The sequence below is a fragment of the Mobula hypostoma genome, chromosome 2, assembly GCF_963921235.1.
Source record: "Mobula hypostoma chromosome 2, sMobHyp1.1, whole genome shotgun sequence".
NCBI lineage: Eukaryota > Metazoa > Chordata > Chondrichthyes > Myliobatiformes > Myliobatidae > Mobula > Mobula hypostoma.
This window is the reverse complement of record NC_086098.1, coordinates 27,001,738-27,019,121: the sequence shown is the minus strand read 5'-3', so window position 1 is coordinate 27,019,121 and position 17,384 is coordinate 27,001,738. Positions and strand designations below refer to the sequence as shown.

Here is a 17,384-nt window from a genome sequence, read left to right as displayed (position 1 = left end):
ATAAATGCTCCTGTAATGGATTTCAAAAGTTTCTGTAATAATGGATGTGTGAGGTCACGGGCTCAAGATTAGCTATCTTTATATAGGTCACATATAAAGTCAAACAGTGAGCGTTTAAGGCCTTTTCTTAGTCCATTAGGTTTATGTATCTGCTCTTTCCATTGCCGTTGGAGCTTCTTTACAATGCAAATATTTCAGTCTTCAAATTTATTGAAAACTAAGACACTGATTTGAAAATTGATTTTAAAATCCATGACAGGGCAAACTGAGGATCATATTTCAAAATTTCTCAATCTAAGATTTTACTAAGTGACTAAGGATAATTGGACTTTTTTTTTAAAGTAGCAGATTACTTTACAGATAAAAAAAAATTATGTTTCAATTCCCTTCAAGATCTTATCTTTCCTTTTTTCTGCAACCTGCTCTGGACCTATTGCCCTCTTGAGTTACCTGCTCTCCAATCCTGGTTTCTAGAACAATCCTGATTTTAGTCACTTCACTTCAAAAACGTGAACAGTCTGAGTCTATCATGTTGAGGAAATTGAACATTAGCCCACACAGTTTGAGTAATGTTAAGGTACGTACAGACACACTCCATGCCTTCACGCGCATGCCACTCCATGCATTTATCGCAGGTCCAGCCCCTCATTCCTGGTCTGCAATTACACTGACCAGTGACTGTGTCACATGGTTCAGGTAACGAACCAATAGCATCACACTCACATTGAACGCAACCACTTCCTTCAATTCTCGGATTACCATAGTAACCCTGTGCACACCTAAACAAAAAGGCAAAAACAGTTAGTGTCAAGACTTCGGCAATAACTGTAATTTCAAGCTGTTGTTATTGGGACCTCTTGAGTTTGGATCTGGAATTAGATTTACATTATACATCATCAAGAGATGCTTTTTGTTTTATTTATTTGCTCATGGGATATGAGTATTGGAAGAAATGCTGGCATTTATTGTCCTTCCTGAATTACTTTGAAGTGAGAAGGTGTGAAGACTGGCATGAGGAAGGAGTGGGAAAGGACAGCATCTCTCTTTCCCTAAAGGGATAGTTCCTTGGTATACACATCACCAAGGGTCTCACCTAGACTGGTACATACTGGCTGTGTGGTGAAAAAGCACAACAGTGCTTCTTTCACCTCAGACGGCTGAAGAAGTTTGGCATGTCCTCAAATCCTCAGGGATTTCTGCAGGGGCACTATCAAGAGCATCTCTTGACTGGCCGTGTTATCACCTGGTACGGGAACTGTACTATCCTCAATCGCAGGGCACTGCAGAGAGTGGCATGGGCAGCCCAGTGCATCTGTGGATGTGAACTTTCCTCTATTCAGGACAATCTACAGCAGCAGGTGTGTAAAAATGGCCCAGAGGATCATTAGGGACGCCAGTCACCCCAACCACAAACTCTTTCAACTGGTACTGTCCAGCAAACGGTACTGCAGCATTAAGGCCAGAACCAACAGGCTCCGGGACAGCTTCTTTCACCAGGCCATCAGACTTACCAATACACATTGATCTGATTGAATATCTGACTGCACATACATGTATACAAAACAATTACGTATACAATCTTAGTGTTTGGGCAATATCCTCCCACATTTCAATTCCCTATTGCTTGTACATTCTAACAGAGACACAACATAAAGATTTTTATTCCCTTGGATGTAAGGAATAAAATAAATACAAATACTGGTAAACTAGATAGGTTTTCAACCTGGTGATTCTTTTGCTGCTGTCACTGAGCTTTTTGCTTTTCCAGATACACTTAGCTACTTTGTTTTAAATTCCCCAGTTGCTATGGTGAGATTTAAACTCATTTCCTTCGATCAATGGTCCAGACATGCCCTGACCCAAGCTCAGAGGTATTTACTTATTGTACCATGTACTGCGCCTACATACTGTATGTCAGAAGGCCCATGTATCTGACTGTCACATAAATGGAAGTGCTCAGACTGTCTAACAAGGAAAAAAACATTTAGAATCTCTGTATTTTCATTTGGTCAGATTCCCCAGAAAAGATCTCTCTCTATGGTTAAATATTTTCAGAAAACTAGTCTTGAATTTTATATCCTTGGGGTTCTATAAATATTAGAATGCAGATTTGTACAATATGTTTGGCATCCAGCATTGCTCGATGAAGCTGATGAAGGGTCTCAGCCCGAAGCATTGACTGTTTACTCTTTTCCATAGATGCTGCCTAGCCTGCTGAGTTCCTCCAGCATTCTGTGTGTGATGTGTTAATTGATCTAATGGCATATGACACATAGTGAGTAGAATTTATTACCAACCAAAAATGGGAGCTGGTATCAGAAAGTTTGAATAGTCTACTCATTTAGTCCACTGATTTTTATTACAATCTCGTTACAATCTTGCTTGTCCTAAAACACATTAGGAGACTCAGTCTCGAAATTTTATGTTGGAGCGGAAAACACACATCCTGGATAGCAAGGCGGCCAGAAGATTGTATACTCAAGAGTCTAAACCTCCCACTTAAGTGATGAAGATATTAGCTGAAATTCTGAAGTTCCACTATTTTGTTGTAACAAGGCATATAAAAACAGGTTATATGAACCTCTGCAAGTACAGGAAGACCAAAAAAGAAAATCAAAAGTAAATTTTGGGATGCTGAGAGGATTAAATTAATAATTGGGAATAATCAAACAGGAGAGATGTTAGAAAATGTTGCATCTGCCTTCACTGTGGAGGAAGCAACAACATTTCAGTGTTTGGCTTTAAATACGAAGATTAGGAAGGAAGGGTGACTGAATATCCTGCTCTTCCTGTATAATCAGACAATTTATATCCAGCTATATTTCTGGTAAATGATGACTGTGAGGTGTTGATGGTGGGGGGACTCGACAATGATAGTGTTTAGTTAAACTTTCTGTTGTTGTTCATGGCTAGTATCAGGTGATACTTATTGTCAGGACAAGTATTGTAATTTCAAAATATACTTGAAAGTTGATAAAGTATGTGCAACACAATGGAATTATTTATTATACAATAACTTATTGACTGTTTTAATAAATATCAAATTTATTCTTAGATTATTAATGTGCATGGAGATAATCAAGATAGTATCTTACCTCTCACAGTATGGCCCCTCATATCCTTCCTGACATGCGTTACATCGATAAGCATTATGCCCTTCCATAATACAGGTTGGACTAAAACTAAAAATAATTAAATATAAGTGATACGTTATAACTAAATAGATTAATGAAGATAGAATGTGTTCATTTTCTGAGATGTCAATAATGCAAAATAATTGTGTGATTACACACATATTAGAAAATACAAATATTCCTTTTTGGTTTGCTTCAGCTGTGAGATTATTCAATCAGGATTGATCTTCCTTTTTGGACAGCACAAATATCAACACGGGTCCTGAAAACAAGTGAAGGTTTCTTCCGCCAGGTCAAGTGCCAGAGCAGCATTCTGGCCACAGTCATCAACATAGCAGTGGACTTCATAAATTCTTGATTTTTAATGAAACATTGTAGTGAATTTGAACACTCAATGACATGAGGGTTGGGTGTCAGGAAAACGTCTAAGATTTCAGAAATTTCAAACCAATCCCAAACTTCCAGATCTAAACAAGCTCCCAAGAGCTGGGTAAGGGATGAGTCCTGATGAAGGGTGTCGACCCAAAATGTCGACTCTTTTCCATAGATGCTGCCCAGCCTGCTGAGTTCCTCCAGCATTTTGCGTGTGTTGCAAGGTATTTCAATAAGGCTGGCAAACTTTGATTTAACCTGCTCTGCGGGGATGTGGGAGCAAAATTGGGCCCATGGACTATTGCAAGTATATGCCCAACACTCTAATCCAGAATACCTGAACTGTTCTTGTAATGGAGACATTGCTGAGTACAGTTTCATTGCCCTGCAGGAAATAAATTACTGTTTCTCAAATTTTATGAATATGATGAAATGGCTCAGTTGATTAAGCCAGTGATTAATGAAGCAATTATGGATGAGCATTTATTAGAGTCTGTCGGTGCCGTCTACCACTGGGGTTGTTGTAAAGCCTGACATGCGAAGTTTTTTGCCCAAGGGTATGGGTAAACAGTGTGGTAGTCATTGATTACCGTTGAAGATTAACTGCTCCAATTGGAAAAGTGAATTTAGATGAAGGTTGAATTAAATTCGGGCATGATGTTCTTTGTGACCTGCAGGAACTCACAGTGTATTTGGACGAGGCACTAGAGAGTGTGACCATCACTCATCCAACACATCAAAGAAATATGTTCAGAAGAATAGAGAAAAAAAGAAACCCGATGGACCCAATAAAATGAGATGTTTTCAAGAAGAAAATGTGTTCTGAAATAACCCCAATTTCAGATTTAATCATAATTTGGTAAATTTGATTCCTTTCTTTTATTTCCATAATACTATAGTTTGTTATTATTATTAGAATTAACTATTTTCATGAAACATCCACAAGTGTTCTCCAACTGAAGACAATTCGAATCATCACCTCAGTATGCCTCCCTCCTGAACCAACAGCCATGCTCCTTAGTTGCAGCCTAAAGGTGTAATGGTCCAGTTGTTGGATAATCTTCTGATCTCTTGCCTTTTTAGTGTTCATGAGAAGTATATGTAATACGCTGGTTTAAGACCATGTGTTAGTTTTTTAATACTGTTATGCTGTTGAGTATTTTATTTTCTGCAGATTTTCTCAAAATTCAATGTATTCATTTAATTATATTATTATGTGGACACGTGGCCAAGTGGTTAAGGCATTGGACTAGCGACCTGAAGGTCGTGAGTTCGAGCCCCAGCTGAGGCAATGTGTTGTGTCCTTGAGCAAGGCACTTAATCGCACATTGCTCTGCGACGACACTGGTGCCAAGCTGTATGGGTCCTAATGCCCTTCCCTTGGACAACATTGGTGTCATGGAGAGGGGAGACTTGCAGCATGGGCAACTGCTGGTCTTCCATACAACCTTGCCCAGGCCTGTGCCCTGGAGAGTGAAGACTTTCCAGGCGCAGATCCATGGTCTCATAAGACTAACAGATGCCTTAAATTACATTATACAATTGAGTATTTCATTTTTGCTGCTCAAAATTTTAAAAATCAGTTGATTAAGTTAGGCTTGTTGAATTAACCAATAGGGTTTGTCTTGTCTTCTCTTATTTGTATTTTCAAGAGAGCGTGGGAAAAGAAAGGGCAGTCATTTTCGAGGGAGAGTGTGGGCTCAAAGACAGAGAAAGGAAATGGACAACGGACATTGAACATCAGAGAAGAACATGGTGAAACATTCAGAGAACCCATTTAGAAGGACAGATACTGATGTAGGAGAATCCTCATGCAGACAATGGTCTCACAGAGAATGCACAGATAACTTTTAGTTAGTTAGTTAGCACACGTCTTTTGAAAAAGGTTTGATGCCTTTTTCCTTGGAAGTTGTGTGAATATTTGTTTCCTGGTACAGGTTCTTCAGCGCAAAACCATTTCAGTATCGTGAGTAAACAAAGCGAAGTAAACTGGATTGATTACAGAACAATGAACTCCAACAATTACCTGCACGATATAAACTAATATTTATATACTGTACATGATTTTTCCTTTATTTTGTATTATAAATTAGTATTGTGTTTGTATTAGTTTAAAATATTATGTCAATACAATTTTGATCTAAGTTTATACTGGTGTGAGTTAAATTATTGTTTCCTGGTGAATGTATCAGTGTTCATACAAGTAATTGTCTTTCTTTTCCTTAGTAGGAACATACAAACTTGTATGTTTGTGTTTACCCGAAATCTTATTTACCGTAGACACGTTTATTTACTGCAAATAGCCTTCTCATCATTGTTCCCATGCATCGTAGAGTTATGTTGTTAAGTTGAATTCATAGTAAAAGCCAACTCATTCCAAGCCTATGGTGCATAATTCAACTCATCATGTTTAATTGTTACCATTAACATTTGAAAAACTGCAACACTGTAAACTTACTTATTACTGGAGATTTGAAGAGGACAAGCACAAGGGTAGCAGTCATTTGGAAATCCTCTTACAATCCCATAATATCCAGGAGCACACACTTCACAATGGTCACCAGCTGTGTTATCACGGCAATTCTGAGGGGGAAAGTATCCCATTTAGGGAAAATTTACTACTTCACCACAAACTCAGTCACTCACTCCAGGAACTGTGGTCTTTTCTTTTTCAATCAATAAAGTAATACTTAGTGGAGATGGGTCTTCCCAAACCTATGAACAGGTCCAAGTAATTCACAAGAAAATGGGATGAAGCCGTATCAGAAAGCTCCTTTTGAGAGGTATTATGAGGCAGTACTGCACAAAGCAACTGAAACCACTATTCTCATTCACTCAGAATGTTCATTTTCTATCCATGATCATGTTATATTCCCAGTAAATTATTACCTTATAAAGATAGTCCGTCAATAACTAAATACTCAAAATCTTTAAAGAGAATACATAGAGAGAAAATATATGAAAAATTACTATTTTGAAATCAAATTTTTTGAGCATTAATTTTAAAATCTATAGGCTTTAAGAAGTCATCTATTTGGTGAAAGGTAGTAATTCTACTGTTAATAGATGGTTCTTTTTACATTAATTTTTTAGGTTGGAAAAAAAATTCCTGCAATGCAATTTCTCTTTTGGCACCGTAACAGTAACATCTTCCCACAGGAAGATTATTTACAGTGCCCCAGAGCCCACTGGAGCATGTATTGTTAGTAACCAAGACACTGTCTTTGAAGTAAATGTTGTTGCTGCCATCTGAGCAGTAAACTACCTGCTATAGCTCTGGCACTATTCTAGCCCATGAAGAGTTGGTATGACCAACCACCAGCTGAACAACAAGGCCTCTGGAGTTAACTAAGTCTTCCTGAAACACACTGGAGAAGCACTTCTCCCACACATTCCAGGAAGAGGAGAGCATACCAGAGGTTCTCAAGGAAGCATGATTGTTGTCAAGGAAGCAGACTTGCCTGGTTACAATAACTAAAAGAGGTCTCTCTGCTGCCTGCCACAACAAAAGTCATCATAGGGATCCTCATTCCCCCCTTTTTGTGAGCAGTTCCTCCTCGAGATGCAATGCAGATTCTACCTGTCAAGGCCACTTCTCAGCAAAGGTAGACAAAAGCATCGCAGTCTTCACAACACTTGCTCAGTTGTACAATACATCTTCACCACACAACAACGCTAAGAAAACAATGGCGCAAGGCATGAACCCTCTGTGCATGGCCTTTTATTGACATCACAAAAACATTTGACTCCAAAAATTGAGACACAGACTGGAGAATCATCAAACCCAGCAGTTATTAAACCTACTGTACATCCATACATGATGATATCCAAACTGAACCAATGGGTTTACCACAAATCCAATCACATTCAAACAAAGCTATATCATCACATTGAACCTCTTCTCAGTCAAACCACACTGCACCTTAAATACAATGAACCTGAACTGGAATGAAGATGATCTACAGGATGGAAATGCAAGTGTTCAACCTTCACTTCAGAACCTAGATCACTGAATCTCAGTCGATGAGTTACCATGCACAGAAGACACTTGCAGATGTGCACTTTTGAAAATTCAACTCCAGGGCATCATTGATCTTTTCAATGAACTATTCAACAACAACTCAGTAACTTAAAGACCAAGGACTTCTACCAATGCATCCTTGCCAAGCTGACTGGATGCTGGAAAATAAACTTGATGTTCACTATGCAACAATGCCAAGTAAATTATGCGGTGTAGAATGAACCCACTATTCATGGCCTTTTATTGAGCTCACAAAAACTTTTGACTCCAACAATTGAGAGGAAGTGTGGGGAATAATCAGACTCAGCTATTATTAGAACTACCGTACATCTGAATCAGAGTCAGGTTTATTATCACTGGCATATGTCGTGAAATTTGTTAACTTAGCAGCAGCAGTTCAATACAATACATAATATAGAAGAAATAAATCAATCAATTACACTATATGTACATTGGAGATTAAATATCATGCAAAACCAGAAATAATATATATTGAAAAAGTGAGATAGCATTCATGGGTTGAACGTCCATTTAGGAATTGGATGGCAGAGAGGAAGAAGCTGTTCCTGAATCGCTGAGTGTGTGCCTTCAGGCTTCTGTACCTCCTACCTGATGGTAACAGTAAGAAAAGGGTATGCCCTGGGTGCTGGGGGTCCTTAACAATGAACACTGACTTTCCTGAGACACCACTCCTTGAAGGTGTGCTAGGTACTTTATAGGCTAGTACCCAAGATGGAGCTGACTAAATTTATGACTTGCTACAGCTTCTTTCAGTCCTGTGCAGTAGACCCCCCCCACCCCCCCAAAGAGTGATGCAGCCTGTCAGAATGCTCTCCATGTTACATCTATAGAAGTTTTTGAGTGTTTTTGTTGACATACCAAGTCTCTTCAATCTCCTAATGAAGTACAGATGCTGTCTTGCCTTCTTTATAGCTGCATCAATATGTTGAGACCAGGTCAGATCCTCAGAGATCCTGACACCCAGGAACTTGAAACTGCTCACTCTCTCCACTTCTGATCCCTCTAAGAAGATTGGTATGTGTTCCTTCGTCTTACCCTTAAGTCCATAATCAGCTCTTTCATCTTACTGACGTTGTTGCTGCGACACCGCTCCACTAGTTGGTATATCTCGCTCCTGAACGCCCTCTCGTCTCCATCTGAGATTCTACCAACAATGGTTGTATCATCAGCAAATCTATAGATGGTATTTGAGCTATGCCTCACCACACTCTCAAGGGTATAGAGAGAGTAGGGCAGTGGGCTATGCACACACCGTTGAGGTGCGCCAGTGTTGATCGTCAGCGAGGAGGAGATGTTATCACCAATCCGCACAGATTGTTGCCTTCTGGTTAGGAAGTCGAGGATCCAATTGCAGAGGGAGGTATAGAGACCTAGCTTCTGCAACTTATCAATCGGGATTGTGGGAGTGATGGTGTTAATTGCTGAGCTGTAGTCGATGTATAGCATCCTGACACAGGTGTTTGTATTGATCAGGTGGTCTAAGGCTGTGTGAAGAGCCATTGAGATTACGTCTGCCATTGACCTGTTGTGGCGATAGGCAAATTGCAGTGGGTCCAAGTCCTTGCTGAGGCAGGAGTTCAGTCTAGCCATGACCAACCTCTCAAAGCATTTCATCTGTAGATGTGAGTGCTACTGGGTGATAGTCATTAAGGCAGCTCATATTATTCTTCTTAGGCACTGGTATAATTGTCGCCTTTTTGAAGCAAGTGGGAACTTCCACACGTAGCAGTGAGAGGTTGAAGATATCCTTGAATAGTCCTGCCAGTTGGTTGGCACAGGTTTTCAGAGCCTGAACGTGATCTGTTAGGCTCAGTTATCAACATGCTACATGTTATCTGAGCCTAACCAATATATTAAATTTCCAAAATTTAAAGTGTTTTGCTTTTACGTGCAAATAATGTCTCCACAGAAATTAACATCCTTAGTTATGTCAATATAACAATTAGGGTATTCGTTACCTGGCATATGGAAGTCTTCTGGTCACAGATGTCACTGTGGCCATTGCACTGACAGGGTACACAGCTTCCCACTACAGGTGTTGGATCTCTGCTATCTGTTCTCAGTGGAAATCTATAATAACCTGAAATACAACTCTGAGATGAAAGGAAAACAAAATAACATGTTCATTATTTTCAGGATTTTACACACTTTTTATGTCTTTGACGAATACTGTGCCCACAATGGCAGTGCCAATATCCAGCTAATGGATTTTTTTATAACTTGATTTAATCTCTGGCTTCCGCAGTCTCTTTGTCCCAGGCCCTCACACAGGGCTCTATATTCCTTCAATATCATAGCCAAAACTGTTTTCCACAATGGTAAAAAAAATAACTACATAGAGATTCTTACATAAATAAGGGCTCACTGAATTGGGGATGATGCACCAACATGGATAGAAGTTTGGCTAAAAGCGGAGAAAGAAGGTGTGAATGGATTTATTTCACATTTTGCTAGAGGTGTTACAACACTCAGAACCTGGCCTTCGGGCATATATATTACTGGCTTCAATCCAAAAGTTGTGAAACTTATCCAATTCTGCCTACAAAGCATAACAAATAAAACTGAGCCATAAGGACATAGCAAAATGTACATTATAATCAGTTCTATGTTATCAGTATTTAACTGTTTTGGTTAACAAAATGAATTTTTGGCTTTTGTTTCACTTTTATTTCATTAGATCCCAAACTCTATCAACATTACCTGGCATGAGAGGCCAAAATATCCTTCAGGACAAAAGCATTGTTCAATCTGATAGGCACCTTCTGCCACTGAGTAGCTGCCACTGATGTCAGCCACTTCCATAGAGATCTCAGAGATCCTAGGCAAAGACAAATAATGGAATTTGGTACAATTGTTCAAATATCTGTGCACGTGATTTGAAATTTCTTTTATTGTGCTTTCAAAGACATTAAGCCAAGCATCTTTATGCCAAATTGCATTTTTATGGTAAATATATGAAACGCTGGAGCCAGAGATGTGGCTCATCATTGTACATTAAATCAGCCAAGCTGAACTTCAACAGCAATGTTTAGCACAATACTTTGTCTTGTAATACATACTCTGTTGACACTTGTTCTGGAAATTCAAAGCCACAGTTTTTGTTAATGGAATACAATTACATGTTAATAATTCCATAAATTCTTTCTCCACAGATAAGTATCATTGTCAATTTGTAAGACTTGATGTTAACAATTTCTTAAAACAGTAGGATTTTCTTAATGGGTAAACAGTTCTGACTAATGAAATGGTCTTTTAATCTGATAGAATTCACAAAAGAAAATTTTGCAATATGTGGACAGTTACTCAGATCCTGAATATATGAACATTTCAAATAATTGAAACAGAACATTTTGATGAATGCATCACATAAAGGAATCTAATTAAGTGAAACATGCTGTTGCAGCATTGATATTGGCAGCATGTCACAGTGAAACATCAAATAGCAAAACCTTTGTTATTAAATGTAAAAATCTTATTTAAAAATGTTTTGAGGTGAACTTCGTCATTCTTTCTTAATAAAAGCAAATAGTTTTTCCCTGTTTATTCAGCTGTTGGTAAACATCAAAATACTGGACAGCTTTGCATTCATTCTTAGCAGAACATTGAACTCAGGAATATAAGCTCTTAGAATTTAACTTCAGCAGGGCAATACTTTACATTTTGCAATTATATTTTCTATATCCTTATTCCATTTCCTAAGATTACCCATATTTATACCTGGTTTGTCTCATAAAAGTCCCATAAGATGCCTTGATGAGGATAGAATCAATGTCAAGTAACACATCCATGAAGTCTTTGCGAGACACAGGTCCGCCATCTGGTGAATGGGCATATTTCCATTCATGCTAAAGAAATAATGTTTTGAATTTAAAAACATTCATGGTAAAGATTACATTCAACAGACCTTAAAAATAATTAGATTTTGAAACAAATCATTATTTTAATGCAAAAATTCTATGAATCCTAATAATGAGTATATCACAAAAAATAAAAGTCATTCTGCTCTTATGGTTGATAATCCTGAAAAAAAAGAACGTTTCAGAGATAAAGGTACGACAATGTAGTTCTGAGCACAGCTTCCACCAGGAAGGTAGTGTCAGCAAAAATAACCATGCAATGATTTTATTAACTCATATTATTACGCTGGTATGAAGGGTAATTTCACAGCTAGTGAAATGATCCACCATAGAAAAATTAAAATGGTAGCAGATTTGCTGCAGTAAATTCATTCTCTGAGTGAGTTTTAATTTCTAATTTGACTAAAGTTGGCAAGGTCTGTAAACTTAGTGCAGAATTTTTGGAATATGACACTGTCAGCTACAAATTATTTCATGTGAAGATTAATATGAATCTTAAATATATTTTTAAAAAAGTTAGAATTGCAAGATGCCATGCATGGTACACATTGTTTTTCACAAACATTCAGTCAGAAAGGTCAGAGGTTCAAGAATGATTTTAATAGCCAGAACATTAGAAACACAAGAATTGGACACATTATTTGTATTCTAAAATGCCAATCATGTTATTATAAGACAAAAATAAAGAAATCTTACATTAAAGGATCTTTAAAAGGCAGTGTTCATTCTGGTGGGTCAGTATGTGCACTTACAACTTCAAATTACATTTGAAGAAAACAAAGTTCTTTTAGTCTTTTGATCAAAATTAAATCTTGAACTAAAAAAAACACAAATTGATCTGCTGAGTTCCTCCAGCATTTTGTGCGTGCTGCTCTGGAAGAATTCCAAGCATCTGCAGAATCTCTTGTGTTTGAAATTAACTGGTCTTTGATTTTATGATCGCTGCATTGATGGACTTGGATATTTTTGCACTCAAAAGTAAGTATATTGAGATTATTCAATGCAATAAAATACTATAAAAAGGCATCAGTACTTCTATCAAATAACTGTTTAACACAACCAACCTGAACTCTCATTGGTTCTGCACGCTGTCTACTCCCATTGGTCGTGTAGCCTTAAATCTAATTATCTGATAGATGTTCAGCATAAAAGAACGAAAGGATAGTTTTGAACTGTCTGGAGTAGATTTTCAGCTTTACTAGCAGGGAGCGAATCACACCGACAGGTCTTGGAATCTGATTAGGTGTGTCAACGGGTCATGCTCCAATAGATTACCACTCAGTTAAATAGCAATAAAAATCTACTTAACATTGTTTTTCACCTCAATTAAGACCAGGGTATTTGAAACAGCACCCAGATGGCCTGAGATACTAAAACTAAGAGAAAATTTGCAGATGCCAGAAATCCAAGCAACACACACAAAATGCCAGAGGAACTCAGCAGGCCAGGCAGCATCTATAGAAAAGAGTACAGTCGATGTTTCAGGCCGAGACCCTTTGGTAGGACTGGAACCAAAGATAAAGAGTCAGAGTAAGAAAGTGGGGGGATGGGAGGAAGAACCACAAGATAATAGGTGAAACCTGAAGGCGGGAGGGGTGAATAAAAGAGCTGGGAAGTTGATAGGTGAAAGAGATACAGGGCTGGAGAAGGGGGAATCTGATAGAAGAGGAGAGACAGCCATGGAAGAAAGAAAAGTAGAAGCACCTGAGGCAGGTGATTGGCAGGTAAGGAGATAAGGAGAGAAAGGGGAATGGGGATGGGGAATGGTGAATGCTGAAGCAGGGGGGCATTACTGGAAGTTCGAGAAATTGATGTTCATGTCATCAAGTTGGGGGCCAGCCAGATGGAATAAAAGGTGTTGCTCCTCCAACCTGAGTGTGGCTTCATTGTGACAGTAGAGGAGGCCATGGACTGACATATCAGGATGGGTATGGGAAGTGGAATTAAAACGGGTGGCCTCTGGGCACATCTTTCTCTCTCCCCCCCCCCCCCCACTTTCTGCTTTCTGCAGGGATCACTCCCTATGTGACTCCCTTGTCCATTCATCCCTCCCCACTGTTCTCCCTCCTGGCACTAATCCTTGCAAGCGGGACAAGTGGTACACCTGCCCCTACACCTCCCTCTTCACTACCATTCAGGGCCCTAAACAGTCCTTCCAGGTGAGGCGCCACTTCACCTGTGAGTCTGTTGGGTCATCTACTGTATCTGGTGCTCTTGGTGTGGCCTCCTGTATATCGGTGAGACCCTTTACAGATTGGGCGACAACTTCGCCCAGCACGCATGCTCCATCTGCCAGTGGCTGCCTATTTTAATTCCACTTCCCATTCCCACTCTGACATGTCAGTCCATGGCCTCCTCTACTATTGCAATGAAGCCACACTCAGGTTGGAGGAGCAACATCTTTTATTCTATCTGGCTAGCCTCCAACTTGATGGCATGAACATCAATTTCTCCAACTTCCAGTAATGCCCCCCACTCTCCTTCACCATTCCCCATTCCCTTTTCCCCCCCTCTCACCTTATCTCCTTACCTGCCCATCACCTCCCTCTGGTGCTCCTCCCCTTTTTCTTTCTTCCATGGCCGTCTCTCCTCTCCTATCAGATTCCCCCTTCTCCAGCCCTGTATCTCTTTCAACAATCAGCTTCCCAGCTCTTTACTTCACCCCTCTCCCGGTTTCAGCTGTCACCTTGTGGTTCTTCCTCCCCTTTCCCCACTTTCTTTCTCTGACTCATCTTTTTCCCTCCAGTCCTGATGAAGGGTCTCAGCCCCAAATGTTGACTGTACACTTTCCAGAGATGTTGCCCGGCCTGAGTTTTTTCAGCATTTTGTGTGTGTTGCTGAGCTACGAAAACATTGTGTTTCTGTGCAGGAGATCGGGGTTGAGAGGGATAATGGATCAGCCATGATGAAATGGCGAAGCAGCCTCGATGGGCCCAATGGCCTAATTCTGCTCCAATATCTTACGGTCTATAAGTTGTTAAGTAAATAATAATACATGGTTTCTTATTATCACTGCTGTTCTCTTATGTAATTACACATCTCAACTCTCAATACATTTTTAATGCCAAAATAGTGAATGCTTCATTAAGCTTAATGCTGGTAACTTAGTAGGAGGATGGACGGTATGCCTGAAAATAATATGATAAACTACTAAATAAGATAGCTATATGATAAATAGTGAGACAGCTGATCTGAATGAGGTTTCTCCATGATTAGGATAAAGCTCAAGTTTCCACATGAGAATAACAGGACAGTTGTGACTAAAAAGCCAAGTTACACGTTGACAAGAGGAGTTATTGGCAGGCGTGGATGAGGCACTGAGATCAAGAGCCAGAGAGAGGCACTGAGATCAAGAGCCAGAGATAGGCACTCATATGAAGTTCCAGTTCGGGTACTTATGAGGCAAACAAACATGCAGAGATAATAATCAAATATCATTAATTCTTTGTTTACAAAATCAGTCAGGAGTTCAATATTCCAGAGCTTCTCAATTAACTACCCAGCACAAATACAAACAAATGTTACCAATAATTTTGGTGGCTCAGTTCTTGGTTAAGAAAAATATTTGCTGATGATACTAAAATAGAGTGTGCCATAGCCAGTGAAGAAGTGAAGAGATTACAGGGGCGATTTTGATCAGCCGGGTGAGTGGGCCTAGAAATGGCAAGTGTCCTTCAATTCAGAAAAGTGTGAATGTTGCAGTTTGGGAAGTCAAGCCATGGTAGGAATTGTAGAGTGAATGGTTGGACCCTGGGAAGTGTTGTGGGACAGAGGGTCATAGGAGTATACTAAAAGCAGCATTACAGATAGGCAGTGTGGGGAAGAACACATTTGGCATGCTGGCCTTTATCGGTCAGGGTGCTGCAGTATGGCAGCTGGGCCGTCACGTGGCAATTGTACATGATGTTTAAAAGATTACCCCTTCAGAAAGAATCCAAAAGCTTTGAACCGGGTTTCTGTTTGGAAGTTGATAAAGGTGAAGGGACACAATCATTCTTAAAAGTACGAAACAGCATTATAGACACGATTTCCTTTCTCGGGAGTCTATCAACATTTTTCTTTCTGCAAGTTTTGAGATTAAATACTGTACCTCAGTGAGCTCCACCTCATGTCTGGTCAGCTGACCAATCTGAGGTGCAGATAAATGGCGCACAATAATCATCCCGCTTGTTGGACCACCTCTCAGGATAATTTGTGGCTCATAGCTGGACCGACCCACTTCTTCTCTCGCTTCAAAGTAAATGGCATACCTCAGCTTGCCGCCATAAGCATAGAGCTTGAAAATAAAATACAATGACTGGTAAATTGGCTACATTCTGTTGAACAATTATGTATGACAAGTGTTACAACTTGCAAAGGACATAAAGGTTCCCTGTAAATATTCATGAAACATTTTATTCAGATTAACAGCCTTGATTAGTTTGTTTATTTCGGATCCCCAAACCAGCCTTGGCCAGAAGGTAAGACTCCTTTTTAGAGAGAACTGTAGTTTGGGTTAGATTATTCAATCGAACCCCTATCATCTCTGGAGAAAAGGCCATAAGAACATAATCCATCTGATCCCCTATGTAAAGCGGATTAATTGGGAAAGTTCCAAAGTTGATTGAAATTCTGCCTACCGCATCGCTTGTAGCTCTCAGTGAAAGTCACATCAGATGAGCTATGTCAGAGCCTTAATAAAACACTTGATTTTTTACTAGAGTTATGAAATCAATCATGGAATAAACACAGTTTTGCAAAAAAAAAATTTGCAGAGGTCTGAAAAAATTCTTCAACTCATACTGCCCTACCAAGGGGATTAAGTCTCTTGATGCATCTGCCTCAGTCATGTTTATGTCTCAACCCAGAGAGTGAGAATTTGTTTTCCGTTGGTTTGTAGTTTTGGATTGCAATAGGTGGGAATACTGTACTCATCCATCTGTCCTAGGTACCCAGGAACTTCCAGTTCAGCAGATTTTTAAAGACAATGTATTGTTTCATATAGCCAGTACAGTGCCTATAAAAAGTATTCATCCCCCTTGAAGGTCTTCATGTTTTACTGTTTTACAACATTGAATCACAATAGGTTTAATTTGGCTTTTTTTGACACTGATCGACAGAAAAAGATTCTTTTGTGTCAAAGTGAAAACAGATCTCTACAAAATTACCTAAATTAACTACAAATATAAAACACAAAATAATTGATTGCCTAAGTATTCACCCCCTTTAATATCACACACAAAATTGCCACTGGTGCAGCCAGTTGGCACTGTATGACCTATCTAAATGCTTTCAATTACTTTAAATCCAAGACCACTGAAATTATTTTCCTCATCCCTCACATACTGGAGCATATTATGACCACAGAGGTCTCACCAAGTACTTTGTAGTCATGGGAAGGTACATATAAACTTGAGACGGACACTTATATAATTTAACTTGTCTATATTGAGATCATTGTGTCTCAATCAGCAAAGAAAAAAAAGGAACCAAAAAAGTAGCTCGAGTGACACGGATCTTACTTTCTCCATGGACTAAATAGAAGAGAAAAAGGAAAACAAATTATTTTAAGATTATGTTTATTAAAATAAATGTCATTGAACTATATTGTTTCAGAACAGATTCAAAAATACTAGAATATAAACAGAGAATACCAGAGATCAGAAACTATCATAAAAATTGGTACGAAATGTTGCAGTTCTGTTCAAAACTATTGTATAAACTTTTTCAGCAGTGAATCCTGCCCTCTTATATGATTCACAGACAGAGACTAACTAAAGCAAACTCTTCATAGTACTGCTGAGAAACTACCATCACTGTATCCACAAAACCCTCCGAACTTTCTGGCAGGATATGCAGACCAACTTCGCTATTCACCCCTAGCACTGAAGCTCTGATTACACTAAGCTGGACAGGCGACAACATTCACATGCCTGCTGTATCAGACACCCTGCTCTGAGCCTCATCACAGCAAGATAAATCAAGTGGCGATAAGTTCTC

At 39.1% G+C, this 17,384-nt stretch overlaps 1 protein-coding gene across 3 annotated transcripts in view; it reads right to left on the bottom strand.

The window, feature by feature from the left end:
• Window positions 1–17,384, bottom strand: part of lama2 (laminin, alpha 2) — a 398,231-nt gene that overhangs the window by 110,439 nt on the left and 270,408 nt on the right. For 2 of the 3 annotated variants that reach the window (XM_063034544.1, XM_063034525.1), the window contains exons 26-32: window positions 15,496–15,681; window positions 11,266–11,393; window positions 10,249–10,366; window positions 9,507–9,641; window positions 5,965–6,089; window positions 3,096–3,182; window positions 586–779 (exon numbers count right to left, since the gene is read on the bottom strand). In XM_063034544.1, coding sequence (XP_062890614.1) covers window positions 586–779; window positions 3,096–3,182; window positions 5,965–6,089; window positions 9,507–9,641; window positions 10,249–10,366; window positions 11,266–11,393; window positions 15,496–15,681 — 973 coding nt within the window. The remainder of the gene's footprint in view (window positions 1–585; window positions 780–3,095; window positions 3,183–5,964; window positions 6,090–9,506; window positions 9,642–10,248; window positions 10,367–11,265; window positions 11,394–15,495; window positions 15,682–17,384) is intronic. The other variant, XM_063034534.1, reaches the window with a different exon arrangement.